The following is a 19,216-nucleotide window of genomic DNA, read 5'->3' as shown; positions in this document are numbered from 1 at the left end:
GCTTGGTCCAGAGACTCAGGGGTCTGAGTGGGGAAGCACTCAGGGGTCTGAGTGGGGAAGCGGGTTCCCATGCAGGAGAGACTGCGGGGGTCGAGGGTGGCAGTGGTGGTCACCCTGTGGTTCTCAGTTGTGCAAACAGCGAGGATTAGTTGGGAAGAGGTTGGGGTTTTGTTTGTTTGTTTGTTTTTTTAGCTGAGAGATGGAGAGGTTTATTTTTCTTGAGTAGGGGACGTAGTAGGTGAGGAGGTGAAACTTTCAGGGGACTTGGGGAGCCGGGCAGCACTGCATGAAACAAGGATGGTGATGCGGGACTTGTAGGACATGAGGGAGAGAGGGGAGAGGGGTTCCTCTGGAGGGGGGAGCCCAGGGGCTAAAGTGCGGGGTGGCTTGGCCTCTGGGGAAGGTGAGGACGGGGGAGGGGTGGGGGGGGGGTTGGAGCGGGAGGGCCCGGGAGGATGTACAGTGGCAGGAACTGTGGTGGGGGTGGGGGCGACTTCTCCCAGTGGGATTAAGTGGGAAGACTGCCCCGGGAGGAGGGAGACTTTTTCAGAGAAAAGGGAGGCAGGGGGAACCACGGTGGAAGGAGTTTCTCCGGCCCCCGGGAAATGGTGGGGGGTGCTCTGTGGGGTGGGGGCGGCGGTGGGGGAGGTACCGTGCCTCTCCACTAATCCTGTATCTGCTCCCCGCCCCCCCCCCCCAGCCGGCGACCATGGCCGCCCTCTGACCCCCTCCCCGGCGCGCGCCTCCTCCTCGCCGCCCCCCCCCCAGCCCAGCCCGGCCGGCCCCGGGCCCCCACTTCTGCCTGCGCTGTGCCCCCCACCCAGCCGCCGGCACGGCCCCGCCCCCGCTGCCCCGGTGGTGGCCCACGGCCCCCCGGCTGCCCGTGGTCAAACTGGAGTCGCTGAAGCGCTGGAACGAGGAGAGGGGCCTTTGGTGCGAGAAGGGGGTGCAGGTGGTGCTGACCACGGTGGGCGCCTTCGCGGCCTTCGGCCTCATGACCATCGCCATCAGCACCGACTACTGGCTGTACACGCGCGCCTTCATCTGCAACACCACCAACCTCACGGCCGGCGACGACGCGCCGGCCCACCGCGGGGGCAGCGGCTCCTCGGAGAAGAAGGACCCCGGCGGCCTCACCCACTCGGGGCTCTGGAGGATATGCTGCCTGGAAGGTAGGGTATGTGGGGGGGGGGGCCGCCTCGCGCCCCTCCTCCCCTCCTCCGGACCTCTCCCCTGAGCGGTGGGCGCCCGCGCGCCCGCCCTCCCTGCTGGGATCCCGGCCTGCATCCCCCCCCCCCCCTCCACACACACCCTCCTGCCCCTTCCCGTCCCTCCCTCTGCCTCCTTCCTCCGCTGCGCCCTCTGCAAGCCCTCTGCAATTCCTCCTCGCTTGCCCCCCACCCGGTGTGTGGAGCCTCCGTCCCTCTCCTGGGCAGTCTCACCTCCTCCCCCCACCCTCCACCATCCTCCCGGTGCCCTGCGCCTCTCCCCACACCCCCACCCCCTTCTTCCCCGCTGTCCCCCAGACGTCACGGTGGGTCGTGCCCCATCAGGTCAGAGCTCCTGACCCTCGGCCCCCTCCTGTAGACTCCGGCCCTGCCTGCCTCTCCCCTTTAGGGTTTCCGCCAACCTCCCATCCCGGCCCGCGGCCTCCTCTGTTCTCCACACTGCTCTGCTTCATCCCCACTCCGCCACACCCGCTTCCTCTTCCTCCTCCTCCCAGGCCCCATTTCTGGACCCTAAGGCCACTGCGTCCTCCAGTCTCCATCTCTGCTGTGTCTTTGGGTCCTGCTCTGCCTGCTCCGGGCCCTCTGCCTCCCCTCCGCTGGCTCACCTGCCCTCTCCCTCCCACTCAGCTTTGCAGAGCACAGAGGCGCTGGGGGTGGGGGTTGGGTAGGCAGGAGACCTGGGGTCCCCGCCCACCATGCCCCACCGGCCCACTATGCCCCACCGTGCGTCTGTCCCCTGTGATCGCTGTCTGTTCACCCCCCTGAGCCTCACAGCTCTCCTTCTGCGTGAGCGAGGAGTGCAGCGCAATGGTCCGTCGTTTAATTCTGCGAGGCAGGTGCACCCTCCCGTTGGGGGATGAGGAGACTGAGGCTCAGAGAGGTTAAGCCACTTGCCCAAGGTCGCCCAGCTGTGATGGGGGGCAGAACAAAGAGAACTCAGGTCTAAGGGAAGTGATGTGCAGATAAGCTTTGTCTGGTGTGCCAAGCATTTAAAACTGAAACCCAAATCTGAATCAGTTGCCAACATTTAAAAATAGGGAGACTTCACATTGGAAATCTGATTTCCAGCTTTGTTTGAACCAGTGGACGTTGTGCAGCCTCGTTGTGCAGGGGCCACGGTGGGCCAGCCCAAGCAGCATGCGCTCCTTCAGACCAGGCGTGCAGTCCATGTCCTTTCACTGGTCTGACCAAGCACCAGGCACCAGCCACATGTGGAAGTTGGCATCCTGAAACCCTAGGACAGTGTATGGCATATAGTAAAACTACCATTCATTCATTCATTCGTTCATCCGTCCAATGACCGATGTTTATTGACTTTATACTATGTGCCAGGCACTGTTCTTGATTCTGGGGCTACAGCAGTGAAAAACAAAAGATCCCTGGATTTGTATGTGTTATATTCCAGAACGACAGACAAATAATCAGAAAGATAAGTAAGCAAAAGTTTCAGGGTATTAGATGGCACTCAGCGCTAAGGGGGACAGGGGAGGGGATGGAATGTGTTAGGACACTTACGTGAAGTTGCAGGTGAGGAGACTAGGTCAGGCTTTGCCGAGCAGGTGACCCTGGAGTGGAGGTCTAAAGGAAGTGAGAGACAGAGCCGTGTGACTCTCTGGAGGAAAGATACAGCCAGTGCAAAGGCCCTGAGGTGGGAGCCTGTGTGTGTGGTCAGAGTGAGTGAAGGGGACGTGATGGGGCAATTGAAGAGACAACAGACCCTGTCTCCCGAGTTCTAGGTCCTGGGACCAGGGTTCCTGAGCAGAGGAGAAACAAGAACTGACTTACACTGAGAGACAAAAGGCGAACAGGCAGGCAAGAGGGGGAACGGGAGGTGGTTTTTCTGGAGGGGGAGCCGTGGAGTTGAAGAAGTGATTTGAATTCAGAGCGTGTCCCAAAGCTAAAGCGGTGGCAGGGTGGCTGTGGGATGTGAGAGAGAGAGAGAGGAATCTCTAAAACAGCATCTCCCAACCTCAGCACTGTTGACACTTTGGTGTGGATCGCTCCGTGTTGTGGGGGCCGTCCTGCTTAGCGGCATCCTGGCCTCCACGTTCTCCATGCCAGGAGCAGTCCCCAAGTCGTGACAACCCAAATTGTCAACTGTATCTGGTCTTGGAATAAATTCACCCCTAGTTGAGAGTCACTGCTCCCAAGGCTGTGGGAGACTGAGAACGGGGCGGGATGGGGGTGGGGGGGCACCCAAAGGGTGGAACAGCGGGGGTTTTGTTTCCTTTATTTTATCATCTCTGATCTAATTTATTGTGAGAAGCAATATCATGAGCTGTTTTGGCCACGCTAAATTTAGGATGCCTACAAGAGCTATCACCTGGGACAGGGGCAAGCATAGAAAAGTGCCATACAGTCAGTATTTTAGGGTCTGTGGACCCTCCGGTCCCTGTCACAGCCACTCGCGAGTGAAGGAGAGAGACCACATTCCAGTTAAACTCGTGCACGGACACCGGCTTCTGAATTTTCATATCTTTCTCACGTGCCACGAAATAGCCTCCTTTGATATATGTATTTTTTTCAATCACTCAGAAAGCATAAAACCCATTCTTTCACTGGCTTTGGCAGGCTGGGTTTGACCCTTAGGTTGTGGTTTGCTGACCCCTGGTCTAGGCTGTTAGTGATATGACTGAGGAGGCCAGAGTTCAGGGGACAGTCTGGGCGGGAGATATAAATGGGAGGGGGTCATTGCATATGGATGGATGAGGTCACCTAGAGAATGAGGAAGGAAACAAACCAATTAGCTGAGGGCTGCAGCCTGAGCTAGTCCACTGTTAACAGAGATGAGAGCACCTGCGAAGGAGCCCAGGAAGCAGGGACTGTGGAGGTTTGGGGAAGATGAGGTAAGCGGGTGTCCTGGAAACCAAAGCAAGTGTCCAAGTGTCTTAAGGAGGGTGTAGACGAAGGCTGGCTTTATTATTACTGTAACTGTCATTTATTGGCCGCTGAAATCCCACGATAAGCCTGTTTCATACGGACCCCTGTTATCTCCACCTTCTAGAAATGGCAGCTAAGGCTCAGAGAAAGCCGAGTGGCTTTCCCACGGTCACACAACCAGTATGTACTAGAGTCTGGATTTGAATCCAGGTCTGGTTTATCTCCTAGGAGAACAGAACAATGCATCCATCAGCCCCCAGCCCATCGGGGACCTGGGAATGTAGAAAGCGAACCCCCTGAGCCATTGCCTCCTGAAGGCACCGTCTTCCCTGGCGACTTGGGGTCTCATTCCCATGTCCCTGTGAGTCTCCCCGACAGATGCAGTAGATGGAGTGACTGAGGGTGGCAGACTTTAGGACCAGGCTGATTGGGTTTACCTCCTGTCTGTCACGCACAGCAAGGTGACCTAGGGCCACATATTTAACCTCTCTGTTCCTCCTTTCCATCATCTGTGAAATGGGGATTGGAATAGTCTCCCTCCCCCAACCCATAGGGATTTCAGAGGGATTCAGTGAGCTACCATTGTAAAGCACTTAAAAGGCCAGCAGGCACAGAGTAAGGGCTAGATTATGTCATTTCATTTTGTTGTAGTTCTTCTTCTAATTATTATTCAGAATTCAGGTGACTGCCCTGAGGCCCCCCCTTCCCCTTCCTTGATAGCCCAGAAGCCCCAGCCTCTCTGATCCAGCACTCCCCAACAGAAATGCATATATGACTTAAATTTTTCCAGGAGCTACATTCAAACAAGGAAAAGGGAGAAGGTTCAATGAATATAATTTTAAAAATAGAAATTATAAATTTATAATAAATCAATATAAAGGTTAATAATATGTTTTCTTTAAGCGAGCATAGACAAAATATTATCATTTTAATATGTAAGCAATATAAAGTATTATTGATGGAATATTATGCTTTTTTTTTAATACTAAGTCTGAAATTTGGTGCGTATTTTATGTTCATACCTCACCTCAGTTGCCACGTTTCTGGTGCCCAAAAGCCGCCTGTCAGGCCTCAATGGACCCACAGCTCCATTTATTGGAGCAGGTTATCTGAAGCCCCTGTGTTCAGGACTTTTCATGCCTTATCTCACAGAATTCTGCTAATTGTGCCAAGGGGGGAAGGTATTATGACCATTCGAGTTTGTCACAGGAGGACGCTGATGGTCAGAAAGGGAAGTGAGTCAGCCACATGGCCACCCAACATGTGAGGGTCAGAGCAGGCTGGAGCCCACATCCCCACATGTCCTCACTGCAGCACCCAGCCCTTTCACACCCACCCCACCAAGGTCTGTGCTACGCAGACTCTGGGGGGACCCAGGGACACATCACTGCCATCCCTGCACATGAAACCTCCTGGCTCAGCCCCGTCAGGTCAGATGATACACAGATGCATGCTGCACAGCCCCCTGTATTCTGCACTCAACTCTGTATTTCACTGAACACTTTTCAAACCCTATGAGGTCATATCATTGTCCTCATTTTCCATAGGAGGAGGCTGAGACTCAGGGGCATTCAAGTGCCCAAAAGCCACACAGCTGGGAAGTGGCCGCCCAGGGAATGTGAGTCCAGAGTCCGTGCTCCTGGCCACCACAGCCACCGTGCTCCCCTGCCTTAAATACGTCTGCCCCCTGAAGTTCAGCTGCACTTAATCTCCCCGTGATTTACCATCTACATGGGACCGAGCAACTTCTTCCACTCTGTGCCTCAGTTTCCTCATCTGTAAAGTGGGGATATCGTTACTGTCCAGTAGCCCTGGGACTAGTCATAATTATCGCGTGTGTCAATACCTGTCAGATGCTTGGACAGGTGCCTGGTGTGTGGTTAGCCCTCAGTAACTACTAGTTATCATTACTGCTGTCATCACTAATCTGTTGAGAGGGTCTATGATTAATTAATTAATTATGATTCATGTTTTGAGAGAAGTGATGTGATCCCATTCAAGAAAAGGAGAGAACTTGAACCCACAGTCTTACCTACCACACCATAATGCATGGGCTGATGGATAAGACTTGCGCTTGAGAGGTATATAATCAATCAATCATTCATTCCTTTTTTATTTAAAAAAAATTTGTTTTCAACATTTATTTATTTTTGAGACAGAGAGAGACAGAGCATGAATGGGGGAGGGTCAGAGAGAGAGGGAGACACAGAATCTGAAACGGGCTCTGGGCTCTGAGCTGTCAGCACAGAGCCCGACGCGGGGCTCGAACTCACGGAGCGCGAGATCATGACCTGAGGTGAAGTTGGCCGCTTAACCGACTGAGCCACCCAGGTGCCCCGTCATTCCTTTTTTAAAAAAATTGTGGTAAAATATAACAACAAAACATAACAATATATATAATCAATCAATTATTGATGTAATATCAATATTGATAAGACTTATCAATATTGATAAGACTTGCGCTTGAGAGGTATATAATCAATCAATCATTCATTCCTTTTTAAAAAAAATTGTGGTAAAATATAACATAACAAAACATAACATTAAACAGTATCATCATAACTGTTTTCAGGCGTAGAGTACAGTTAGTGTTAACTATGCTCACATGGCTGTGCACCCATTCTCCAGAACTCTTTCCATCTTGCAAAATGAAACCGCTCCCATTAAAGAACTCCCCATCCCCCCCCCCCCGGCCCCCGGAACCCACCATTCTACCTTCTGTCTCTATCAATTTGACTCCTCTAGGGACCTCATATAAATAGAATCGTACAAATATTTGTATTTTTATGACTGGTTTGTCTCAGCGTAATGTCCTCAAGGTCCATCCATGTGGCAACACATGTCAGAATTCCCTTACTTTTTAAGGCTGAATAATATTCCATTATACGTAGAGATCACATTCTGTTTATCCATTCATTTGTCAGTGGACACTTGGGTTGTTTTTGGCTGTTGTGAGTAACGCTGCTGTGAATATGGGTGTGAACATATTTCTTAGAGACCCTGCCTTCTAATTCTCTTGAGTCTACACCCAGAAGTGGAATTGCTGGGTCATATAGTGATATCGTTTTTCACCTTTTGAGGAATCTCCATACTGTTTTCTGTAGCAACTGCAACATCTTACACCCCCACCAACAGTGCACAAGGATTCCAATTTCTCATCCTCACCAACGCTTACTTTCTGTTTTACTTTTTTTTTTTTAAATAGTAACCATCCTAAGGAGTATCATGTGGTACCTCATTGTGGTGTTGATTTGCATTCCCCTAATGATGAGTGATGTGGAGCCTCTTTTCAAGTGCTTGGGCCCATTCAATCATTCTTTCATAAAAACATTTATTAAGCACCTACTAAGTGCTAGGCATTGTTGTAGATGCTCGGGATACAGTGGTGAACAGCCCATAGCCTATATTCCAGTAGGGCAAACTGCTGTGTGTTTTAATTCTGCTTCCACCCCTCCCCCCATCAGCTGTGAATTGATGAATCCTTTCTGTGTCTCTGCTTCCTCATCTGGACAATGGGTATATCGACTGATATCAACTGAGCACTTAATTATGTTCTATGGAAAGTGCTAAATCTCTTTACCTGGATTCAATCCTCACAACAACCCCATGACATAGGTCCTATCATCCCCTCTTTATAGGTGAAAGGATTGAAGCCAATTGGCCTCAGTAATACCAACAAGGTCACAGAATAAGGACACGAGGGCGTCGAGTTTCATTATCAAGCAGCGTGGCTCCAATTCCCAACGTTTGGCCACTGCCCAGCACCAATAACATTATCTATTTCATAGGACTCTTGGGAGTTAATCCACCTAGGAAGCATTTAGCAAGTGTTAGCGATTAGTGGAATTACTCACTGCCTTATATTCCTTCTTCCCAATCCTTTCCTTTATCTCCATTCCCTGCCATCTTCTGCCTCCAGCCTCCCCTTCTGCTATCCTTATATTCATTCATAATTTCATTCATTCATTCAACACCCATTTCTTGAGGCCTCCTTTGTGCCAGGCAATGCTAGGGACACACGAGGAATCAGATCCCATGCTTTCCCCCTGCAGAAACTCCCAGTTTGCTGAGGAAGGAGCTGATAAATGAACCCTATGCATGCCAAAAAAAAAAAAAAAAAAAAAAGGGAGGGGGAGGGGTATCGCAGGGCGCTGTTCCCGGAGGAACTCCGCTCTCCTGGAGGGGGAGACTGACCCAACTTTGGTAGGAGGCGTGCGCGCGCACAGGGAGAGCTTCCTCAAACAGGTACCCTGTGAGCCTCCCACTTGCAGGGTAAGTTTTTCATCAGTGAAGAATGTGAACGGAATCCACAGCATGGGCAAAGGCCTGGAGGTTGAAAGGAGCCTGGAGAATCGAGGAAACTAAGTGTATTTATATTTATACTTACATATCAATCTCCAGCTGTGTGCTAGAGGTAGTAGAATAGGAACCGTCCCCAAGTCCCCAAAGTGAGAGAGAAGACGGGTCCCCAAAGGGTGTGAGGATGAGGAGTCTGGGATGGAAGAAGGGGGTAAGACTGCATGACGTCTAGAGGCATACCTCCTCGAATGCCTCTACTTGTTCCAGCCACTCCAACTTCCCGAGGATTCCAGGTAAGAGGCTCGGAATCCCTTTCCCTAGAGGCAGAACAGAAGAGACTACAACTCCCATGATCCACTGGGGCTGAGCGTTCACAATTGGATTTAAGACTCCATGGAGCCTCATGGGAAATGTAGTCCTCCCCTTCTGTGCCCTTCTTGGTTTTCTCACGCATTTTCAGACCCGTCGAGTTCAGAGTTGCAGAGCGCCTTGACATTGCCGAAACCAGCACCTTCTTTCTTAGGGGTAGGCAGAAGGCCAGAGAGGTTGAGTGTCCTAGCTCGGGTTACAGGGCAAGGGTCCTTGTGGCCTTTTAGCGAGTGTTGCGTGGGTTTTTCTTTCTTTTTCTTTTTTGGTGGGAAAACCGAGGCCAGAGAGGTTGAAAGTTTGTCCCAGACGCTGACAGGCCCAGGAGCCAGGATGTCCTGTCTCTCAGTAGGCCCAGAAGGAAGAAGGGATTTGGGGAAGAGGGGTCGTCTCTCACAGGGGAGTTCCCCCAACTCTTAAGTACACCCCCCACCATCACCCCCATCCCCCTCCAGGGTTGAAAAGAGGTGTCTGCGTGAAGATCAACCATTTCCCGGAGGACACGGACTACGACCATGACAGCGCGGAGTATCTGCTCCGTACGTGGGGGTCTGGGTCAGAGTGGGGGCGCTGCTGGGACGGGGAGGGGCGCCTAGAGAGCGGAGAGGGGGCTGGGGAGCGGCACGTAGATCGACACGCGGAGATGAACTTGTCAGCCAATCCAAATCCAGATGCTGAGATCCTCTGGCTCCCTATTGGCTCAGTGATCCCTCTCCCGCCCCCTCCTCTCACCTCGAGGCGGGCTGATGGGGGATCCTGGGAGGGGATTGGCCGCCTTGCTGCTCGGCGCCCTTGGCAACACTGCTCTGTGACTGGCTGTCGGTGTCTGGGCTGGGATTGGCCAGTGCGCCCTGGGCCGTGAGGCAATCTGCGGCGCGGACTGGCCACTCTCTCCAGCAGGCTGGGGAAGCCGGTGATGCGATTGGTAGCTACGCCGAGAACGCGGCAAATCCTGAATTATGATTGGCTGCGGCCTCAGCCAGCTCAGAAATCGCAAAATCCGTTTGCTGTGGTTTGGAGGGTGGGTGGGAAAGACTGCAGAGAGAAAGACAGACAAGACAGACAGACACACACAAGCCAAGACCGGAGCAATAGATGGAGCCAAGCAGAAGCATGGGGGTGACACAGAAGGGGAGGAAAGGAGGGGAGCCCAAAGAGGGACATGAAGCCAGGCAGAAAGGGGTGGTGGATAAGATATTAAGAGATTTGATAGATCTGGAGAAAGGAAAGAAATACGCAGAGAAGGAGGGCAAAGAGAGAAAGAGAGAGGGGTCACAGAGAAGTTCAGAGAGAGGGAGAGTGATTTTGAGAAAAAAAGGAAAAAGAAAAATAAATACGCCAGGAGAGAGAAAAATAGCCCGAGGGAGAAAGAAAAGGACGAAGAAAAAGGCGGGAGAGGAGATGAGACCGAGAAATAGAGAAATTTTAAAGGGGAGAGAATGAAACAAAAAACGAAATAATCAGAACACAGGCAGAGAGAGAGAGAATGGGAGGATTCCAGCGAGAGAAGCGGAGACGAAAACTGGTGAGGGGAGCAAAGGGCCGCATCTGACTCCCTGGCTCCCCACCCTCTCTCTCCCCTCCTTTCCCTCGCAGGAGTCGTCCGGGCCTCCAGCATCTTTCCCATCCTCAGCGCCATCCTGCTGCTGCTCGGGGGCGTGTGCGTGGCGGCCTCCCGGGTCTACAAATCCAAGAGGAACATCATTCTGGGCGCAGGGATCCTGTTCGTGGCAGCAGGTGAGAGGCAGAGGGAGGGGGCGGCCGGCTGGGGCGGCCCACCTGCGCGCGCGCGCGCACACGTGTGTGCGTGTGTGCGCGCGCGCGCGTGTGTGCGTGTGTGTGTGTGTGTGTGTGTGTGTGTGTGTGTGCCGGCGCGTTTGCAAAGCCACCCTGCCCCAGGCGCCTGTGGGGGCCTAGAGCCTTCCTAGGCTCTTCCTAAGCTCCATCGCCACCCGCTGGGCAAGGTAGGTGTCGCCTTAGCGCCGTCTTCGGAGTGGGGGGGAGGGGAACAACCCAGCACTGACAGGTGTCTAGCGCGTAATCGGGATTGCCGGGAGTTTAGGTTCCAAAACCCGCGCGGTTATGGAGACGGAAGGGGCGGGGCTTGGTGAAGGGGGTGGGGCCTTGAGACAGTCGGGATCTTGGGGATTGATGGGTGGGGCTGGCATCCGAGGACTGGGCGGGACCGGGAGAAAGTAATTTGGCTGCAGATAGAGGGGGAGGAACCTGCTTTAGGGGGCGGGGCCTCGTGGACCTTGGTGGATCCAAGAAGAGGCTGGTGCTGGAAAACCATCCAGACCAACTTGGAGTGAGGCTCCCCACGCTCCTCTCCCTCCTCCCTCCCCCGCTTTTCTACATGAAATGAGTAGTGCTCGGAAATTCCAGGGGGCAGAATTCGGAGAAGGGGAAGGATTTAGCATAAAGAGCAGGGTGTGCTTTGGCGGTGGGTCAAGATCTGCTTTTGAGCCAGAGGACTAGAAAGGCGGGGGCCAGGAGTAAGAGGGGACCCGCAGGGGGCGGGGTTTGACAAGTTGGAGGCGGGCTTAGGGTAGACGGGTGGGTGGGTGTGTGTGAACGTGCTCTAGTAAAGACGAATTTTAGACCAGCAGGGGGAGGGCCTAGACTAGATAACCAGTCTGGGTTAATACCATGAAGAGTTTACATCAGCAAGGTACCGGGCCTAGAGAATCAGACAGAAGTACCTCATTAACAGAGTTTAAAGGAGCATAGGGCCCAAGAGAAAACCCAGCTTTATAACGTTAAGGGTAGAGTTAGACCAGCCAGGGTAGGGCCTGTAAACACAGGCTGGGATCACCTCATCACAGGCAGGGTTTAGACCAGACTAGGCAGGGCCTGGGCTAACTGGGAGTTCGGCCCTCTAGGGGTGGGCCCTAGATCAACTCGGGAGGAGTTTAGACCATCTGTGACAGGACTCGGGCCAGCCAGGGCCTGAACCGCCTAGGGCCGTGGGGCTGGGGCGTGGTCCAGACTAGGCTGTTTTGGGGCAGGGCTTGGGTTAGCTGGGGCAGGGGGAAGTTTAGAGGACCTGGGACGGCGCAGGGACTATTCGGGGTGGGGCCTACACCTCCAGGGGTTGGGGCTTAGACCAACAGGGGCGGGGCCTACACCGCCCTGGGGTGGGACTTAGGTCCGCCTGGGCGGGGTCTGCACCTCTTGGTTGGAGTGTAGGACACCTGGGATAGGGCGAGGACTATCTAGGGCGGGGCCTATGCCACCTGGGGGTGGAGCTTAGACCAGCGCAGGGCGGAGCCTGGGCCAGGTTGGGAGGAGTTCGGGGCACCTGGGACAGGACAGGAACCATCCAGTGCGGGATAGGGAGCATTTGGGGAGGGGGCCTACACCACCGGGGCGTGGGTCTTAGACCAATGCGGGGTGGAACATGGGCTAGCCGGGGAGGAATTTATAAACCTGGGACAGGACATGGACCGTCCGGGTCAGGACAGGGAGCATTTGGGGCAGGGCTTATGCCGCCTGGGGGTGGAGCTTAGGCCAGAAGGGGCGGGGCCTGAGCCAGCTGGGTTGGAGTTCCGGGAACCTGGGGCGGGGCTGGGACTGGTGGGTAAGGATAGGGAGCACTTGGGGCGGGGCCTGGGCCAGGTGGGGAGGAGTTTACAGCACTTGGGACTGGAAGGGGCCGTCTGGGGCGTGACAGGGGGCACTTGGGGCGGGGCCTATACCGCCAGGGGGTGGAGCTTAGACCAGACGATTTCCGGGGCCTGGGCAGCTCCGGAGGAGTTCAGGGCACCTGGGACGGGACAGGGAGCACTTAGAGCGGAGCCTACACCGTCCGGGGGTGGAGCTTAGACCAGCCGGGGCGGGGCCCGGGGCAGCCCTGGAAGAGTTCAGGGCACCTGGGGCCGGGCTGGGACGGGCGGGGCGGGGCGGGGGCGGGGCCGGGGGTGGCCTCCAGGCTCCCGTCTGACCGTCCCCGCCCAGGCCTGAGCAACATCATCGGCGTGATCGTGTACATCTCGGCCAACGCGGGCGAGCCGGGTCCGAAGCGGGACGAGGAGAAGAAGAACCACTACTCGTACGGCTGGTCCTTCTACTTCGGCGGGCTGTCGTTCATCCTGGCCGAGGTGATCGGCGTGCTGGCCGTCAACATCTACATCGAGCGCAGCCGCGAGGCGCACTGCCAGTCTCGCTCGGACCTGCTCAAGGCCGGCGGGGGCGCGGGCGGCAGTGGCGGGAGCGGCCCCTCGGCCATCCTCCGTCTGCCCAGTTACCGCTTCCGCTACCGCCGCCGCTCCCGCTCTAGCTCCCGCTCCAGCGAGCCGTCGCCGTCGCGGGACGCGTCTCCCGGCGGCGCCGGGGGCCCGGGCTTCGCCTCCACGGACATCTCCATGTACACTCTCAGCCGCGACCCGTCCAAGGGCAGCGTGGCCGCGGGGCTGGCGGGGGCCGGCGGCGGCGGCGGCGGCGGTGGCGGAGCCGGCGGGGCGTACGGCGGCGCGGCGGCGGGCGCGGGCGGCGGCGGCGGCGGGGCGGGCGCCGAGCGGGACCGCGGGGGGGCGCCCGGCTTCCTCACGCTGCACAATGCCTTCCCCAAGGAGGCGGGCGGCGGGGTCACGGTCACGGTCACCGGGCCGCCCGCCGCGCCCGCCCCCGCCCCGCCTGCGCCCGCGGCGCCAGCCCCCGGGACCCTGGCCAAGGAGGCCGCCGCCTCCAACACCAACACGCTCAACAGGAAAACCACGCCGGTGTAGGGGCGCGCCGGGGGGCGCCGAGGGGGCGTGTCCGGGGCGCGTGCGCGGGCGCGCGTGCAACGAGGCTGCCGGGGTGGGGCGGGGGCGACCCCCTCCCCGCGAGCGCGCTGGAGAACTGCGTGGCCCTCCCCGCGCCCCGCCTTCCGGTCGGGGACCCTGAGGGAGGCAGCCGTCGGGAGGGGGCGTCGTGTTTTATTTACTTTTTTTTTTGTGGGTTGGCGGGGCGGGGGGAGGGCTGTGGAGTTTTTTTGCAGTTTTGAGATGTTTTCTTTTTAATGTTTTGCTGTGTGCATGTGGGGGCGGGGCGGTGGGGGAGGGAGGGACTCCCAGCCCAGCCCGGCCCAACTCCTGGAGAGGGGCCCATAACACACGAATATATAGTTATACCTACAAACTATATATATGCCCTTTGTAAAGAGACAGAAAGGTAAAGAGAAGGCAGGCAGAAAGGCAAAGTAACGAGGAGTGGATGTGGGCATTCATTCATTTTTTCATTCATTATTCCACAAGGGTTTATTAAGTGCCTGTTGTGTACCAGGAAGGCGCTGGAGAGGGAACATAAACAGGCGAACAGAGTGACTGGTTCATTCATTATCCGAAATTTATTTGTGCACCTAAGCACTAGGCGTTGTGCCAGATGCTGAGCCTACAGAAAGGAGGAAGACAGACAGGGTCTCCCCAGCGTCCTCACAGAGTTTGCATCTTGTGCAGGAGACAGACATTAATCAAAGAACTGTGTGTACAAGCAGCAAGGTACAGTTAGGACACAGGAGAAGTCTGAAATGCTACAAAATGTTCTGTCAGGGATGGGTAACCCAGTTTAAAAGGAAGAAATATTTTAGCTGACATTGAAAGGATGACAGGAAGCCAGCCAGGTGAGGCTGGAAGTGTGGCAGCCAGAGAACAGCATATGCCAAGGCCCTGGGGCAGGAAGAGCTTAAGGGAGGGCTACGGCATAGTGAGCTGGATGCAGATGGGCCAAGATGATGCCGGAGATGTAAACAGAGCCAGACTGCCCAGGGCCTCAGAAGTTACATCAGGAGTTTGGATTTTATTCTGAGGGCAGCAGGGGGCCCTGGAATGGCTTTCAAAGGGAGCATAACATGAATGGAGTACAAAAGGGAGGCAGGAACTCAAAGAGGAGAGTGAGAGGCAGAGACAGGCTGAAATTCAGCATCAAACACAGGGACTGGCCCTTGAAACTCACACTCCTGGGAGGACGCAGATAATCACACAAAATACTGAAGCACAGGCATGGTGTCTGGTGCGATTTAGACATTTGTGTTTCATCCATTCATTAATTCAGCCATTCACTCATTGACATTTCTGTGCCTCTGTGAACACACCAGGCAGTATGTTGGAATCAGGATTGCCCCAGATGAAACAGACCCTCTCCTTGCCCTCAAGGAGGAGTTGTCAAAAACTGCAATCCAGGCAGGGTGATGGGCGCTGTGACAGGGACCACAATGGGGAGAACAGAGTGACCAAGTCCCAGGAGTGGGCTGTACTCAGGGAGACTTCCTGGAGAACATAAGTCCCAGCCTAGGTTTAAAAAGGATGAGTAGGAATCTGCCAAGGGATGAAGGGGGTGACTCATGCAAAGGCCAGGGGGGCGACATAGCATGCTGTACTGGGGACAGGGCTCAGAGATCTGGGATGCTGGAGGACGGGGGTGGTGGTGGTGGTGGTTAGGTCAGAGAAGCAGCTAGAAACCAGAGTCAGAAGTGCTGGAGTTCCAGGCTGCGGGGTTTGGGCTTTATTCTGAGGGTAGTGGGGAGACGGGGGACAGCTTTGAGCAGCAGAAGGGCAGGACTGGACGTGGGTGTGAGAAGGAGCCACTCGGGAAAGGGGTGAACAGGAGGTTGGTGCTGTGGGATGTGGCCGGTGAGCTGACCAAGGGCTGTGGGGGTGCAGGGGGATGCATCTGAAGGCTATGGACGATGGAGGAAGCACATAGGACTTAGTGGATGTCCCTTCCTTTGCTCAGTGAATATCTCCCAAGGTCTCCTGTGTGGCAGGCCCTGTGCAGGGCGATGCTGGGGGTTGGAGATGCTTCAGACCCTGCCCTGCCCTCTAAGGCCCCCCAGTCTTGTGGGAAGCCAGACACGGACACAAATGGGGAGGGGGTGGTAATTGGTGGTGCCCAGGGGCAGCCTCTGTCCCGATGACGATGACAAAGTGAGGCAGCAGAAAGGGGTAGAGCAAAGGAGGGACAGGATCAGGCTGGGTGTTGGGAGTTCCCCTCAGGCGCCTTGTGGGTAGTGGGTAGACTAGAAAGAGGGGGAGCCTGGAGGGCAGAGGGCCAGGGAGGAACTCCCTGGGGACAGTTCCAGGGAGAGAGGGTGGAGAGTGTGGGGAAAGGAATACAAGTTAGCAAGAGTCAGAGGAGAACTGAGTGTAGGGAAGATGCATGGAGAGAAGGGCAGGGAGAGGTGGAGTCAAAAGAGAGTTTGCTGGGAGGAGGAAGGCCTGGTTACGGTGCAGTGGAGTCTAGGTCCAAAGGCCAAACCTAGAGCGGGAAAGAGGTGGAAGATGGGCAGGAGCGGGGGAGGAGGGAGAAGTGGGGGAGGGGGCAGGGGAAGGAGGGGGAGGAAGGAAGGATGAGGGAAAGTTGAAGACACTGAGGGTGACCTGGAGAGGAGAGATGTCTCAGACACACAAAACCACACAGAGATGGGGAGGTGGATCTACAGAGAAGGATCCAGAGACATGCCCAGAAGGAAGCGTGGAGACTTGGAAGCTTGCACAGCGGACAGGATGGGAATGACCCATGTCTTTGGTTTTGTCTTCAGGATTCAAGAAGTATTTATTGAGCACCAATCTGTTCTAGACCCAGGCTAGGCCTAAGGAATGAAGGTCCTGCTCTCCTGGGGAGCCCTATGTTTGGACAGATATGGGACGGGACAAGCATTTGGGCCACCAAAGGCAGCACAGAAGCTGGGGTGGGGGGGTACAGGTTTGGGAGGAGCCCCCCTCTCCCCCCCCCCCCCCCCCGGCAGGCAGATTAACAGGGGTGAGCAAATCTGGGTGAGGTCAGAGCGCAGGCTGGGCGCCCAGCATGTAGGGTCTAGTAGTCTAGCAAAGAAATCTGCATTTATTCTACACTTCACGGGAGGCCTTTAGAGGGTTTTGAGCACATGCATGACATCATACTTTTATTTTTAACAACAACAACAACAACAACAGAACAGAACGGCATGGTTGTGCTGAGAATAGATTTAGGAATGAAACGTGGAAACAAGGAGTTAGGGACCGTTGTCCTTGTCCAGCTGAGGCTGACGATGGCCTGGACCGAAGTGGCGTCAGTGAGGACAGAGAGAAATGGAGGAATGGGGCCCAGATTTTGCAGGTGGAGCCCACAGTGGTGGGGAGGGATGCGAACGTAGCAGGACGAAGAAGGAATGAGAAGTCAGACTGACAGAAAGAGGGACTCTTTTTTTTTTTTTTTTTTAAGTTTATTTATTTTGAGGCATAGAGCAAGCAGGGGAGGGGCAGAGAGAAAGAGAGAGAATCCCAAGCAGCTCCGCACTGTCAGCGCAGAGCTCAATGAGGGGCTCGAACTCACGAGCTGTGACATCATGACCTGAGCTGAACCCAAGAGTGGACGCTTAACCGACTGAGTCACCCAGGCGCCCCAGAAAGAGGAACTCTTAATCGGGCTTGCACAGATTACATGATGCTGTGGTTTATTGCCTAGAAGGGCCCCCCTCTCCCCCCGGGGGGCAAGGAATCAGAATTTGGGTGGTAGGGACCAAGCGTCCTTCTTTGGACCTGTCAAGTTGGAGATGCCTGCCAGAAACCCAAGTCTGGGTATCCGGTAACCAGTTGGATATGCAAGCCTGGGGGAGAGGCCATGGCTAGAAATATAAGTTTTGGAAACGTCAGCATATAGGAGATATTGAAAGCCATGGGGCTGGATGAGGTGACCCAGGGGGAGAAGGTGGACAGAGAAGTGACCCTGGCTAGTGCCTCAGGGACATCTGCAACAGGGAAGAAGAGGATGTAGCAAAGGGAGCCACAAGGGGTGACGATGAGGTAGGCGGAGGCCAGGAGGAAGTGGCCAGACGTGCTGAGAACTGAGCCAAGAAGGGGACTGCTAGGTCTGACCTGGTAAGAGGTCATCTCAGTGCAGTGGTAGGGACCGGAGCTCTGCTTGGTGGCAGGGTGTGGGGGGCGGGGAGAAGCCCATCTTCTTGGCATGAAAATAATAAGAGCTTTTATACCAAAGAAAGTTCATACCCTTTCTGGGAAAAGAGGGCAAGGGGATGGAAAACAGAAAAATACACTCTGAACTAAGAACTGTTAGAGCACGCAAGATGCAGGATGGTGGGAGGTGGGCCAGGAGGGGAAGATGGACTCAGGCAGGACAGACAGACATGCCTCGCCGGCTGTGTCTGCTCAGAATGCTCTGGTTCCCCTCTCGGCCCTGTCAAGGCCCGGGGAAAACCCAGTGAGGGGAAGGAAGGAGCAGGTGGAACTCAGTTAAGGACTTCTGGGCCTTCCAGGTGCTGGGCAGCATAATCTCCGAGTTGCAGGTCAGGAGACAGGTGGCCGGGCCAATGAGAAGGCAGAGGGAGTTGTTCCCTGATGGGGCACAGCTTGGGAGGACATGCCTGTGTGTCACCATCTTACTTCATCCATCCATCCATCCATCCCTGCATCCATCCACCCTTCCATCCCTCCCTCCCTCCTTCCATCCTTCCATCCATCCACCCTTCCTCCCTCCCTCCCTCCATCCTTCCATGCATCCACCCTTCTATCCATCCATCCATCCATTGCTCCCTCCATCCATCCGTCCTTCCATCCATCCATCCTTCTCTCCCTCCATCCAACCTTCCCTCCCTCCATCCCTCCCTCCATCCACCCTTCCATCATCCTGCCCTCCTCCCTCCCTCCATTCCTCCCTCCCTCCCTCCATCCATCCTTCCATCCATCCACCCTTCCATCCATCCATCCCTCCATCCATCCTTCCACCCTTCCCTGCCTCCATCCATCCCTCTGTCCCTCCATCCATCCCTGCATCCATCCATTCCTCCCTGCATCTGTCCATCCACTCATCCAATCACCTAATGCACATCTGAGGCCTCTGTGCACCCAGCCCTGGGCTGGGTGGTGTTGAGGACACAGAGCTGAGTTCCTCCTGGACCCCGCCCCTGCCCCAGCCTGGTGGGAGAGCCAGACACAGACACACACAATCACACCAGATTGACTCATGCTCCAATACAAGCAGCACAGGGCGCTGTGAGCGTCCAGAGCAGGGTGGACAGATAGGGCCAGGGTGCACCAGAGCAACCAGCCACGGACCAAGGAGTTGGTGAAAGGTGGGTCCCACCTGGCCTGTGCGCAGAAGGGCTGAGGGAGGGGGTGATGGGGTGAAGATCAGGCCCTGCTGCCATTCCACATGGCTGTCCCCGTCCTGGCCCCTGGGGGACCTGAAACTGCATGGAAGGTCCCCCGGGGGTGCCCTGTCTAATAAACTCAATGATGAGGACTGTGGCTCTGGTTCCAGTGCCCCTGACACCCAGCCCTTTTCACTTCTGGGGAGTTGAAGACATCCAGCACCAGAATCAGCTCTATCCATCAAGATCCAGGGAGCTGGGCCCCAGCCTTCTGCCCCAGGGGTTCAGGCCCCCAGCCCCTCCTCCCTCAACCCAGGAGTCCTGGCCCCCAGCCCCATCCTCCTTCAGGCCCAGGTGTCCTGGCCCCCAGCCCCTC

The 19,216-nt window shown here is 55.5% G+C and overlaps 1 protein-coding gene across 1 annotated transcript; it reads left to right on the top strand.

Moving 5' to 3' along the window:
- Positions 1–740: 740 nt before the first annotated feature.
- CACNG8 (calcium voltage-gated channel auxiliary subunit gamma 8) lies at positions 741–19,081 on the top strand. The gene is made up of 4 exons (XM_060652658.3): positions 741–1,172; positions 9,230–9,313; positions 10,371–10,511; positions 12,732–19,081. Exons 1-4 carry the CDS (start codon positions 995–997, stop codon positions 13,499–13,501), a joined length of 1,173 nt encoding a protein of 390 aa, XP_060508641.1. The 5' UTR covers positions 741–994; the 3' UTR covers positions 13,502–19,081.
- The last annotated feature ends 135 nt before the right edge of the window (positions 19,082–19,216 follow it).

The sequence above is a fragment of the Panthera onca genome, chromosome E2 (genome assembly GCF_046562875.1).
Source record: "Panthera onca isolate mPanOnc1 chromosome E2, mPanOnc1 haplotype 2, whole genome shotgun sequence".
In the NCBI taxonomy this organism is placed as follows: domain Eukaryota; kingdom Metazoa; phylum Chordata; class Mammalia; order Carnivora; family Felidae; genus Panthera; species Panthera onca.
This window is presented reverse-complemented; position numbering and strand designations above follow the sequence as displayed.

Bases quoted from the DNA above. Each gene is read 5' to 3' on its own strand.
- CACNG8 (XM_060652658.3), top strand. From the start codon at position 995: ATGACCATCGCCATCAGCACCGACTACTGGCTGTACACGCGCGCCTTC. The intron at 1,173-9,229 runs GTAGGGTATGTG...ATCCCCCTCCAG, and splicing joins GAGGATATGCTGCCTGGAAG to GGTTGAAAAGAGGTGTCTGC. The intron at 10,512-12,731 runs GTGAGAGGCAGA...GTCCCCGCCCAG, and splicing joins GATCCTGTTCGTGGCAGCAG to GCCTGAGCAACATCATCGGC.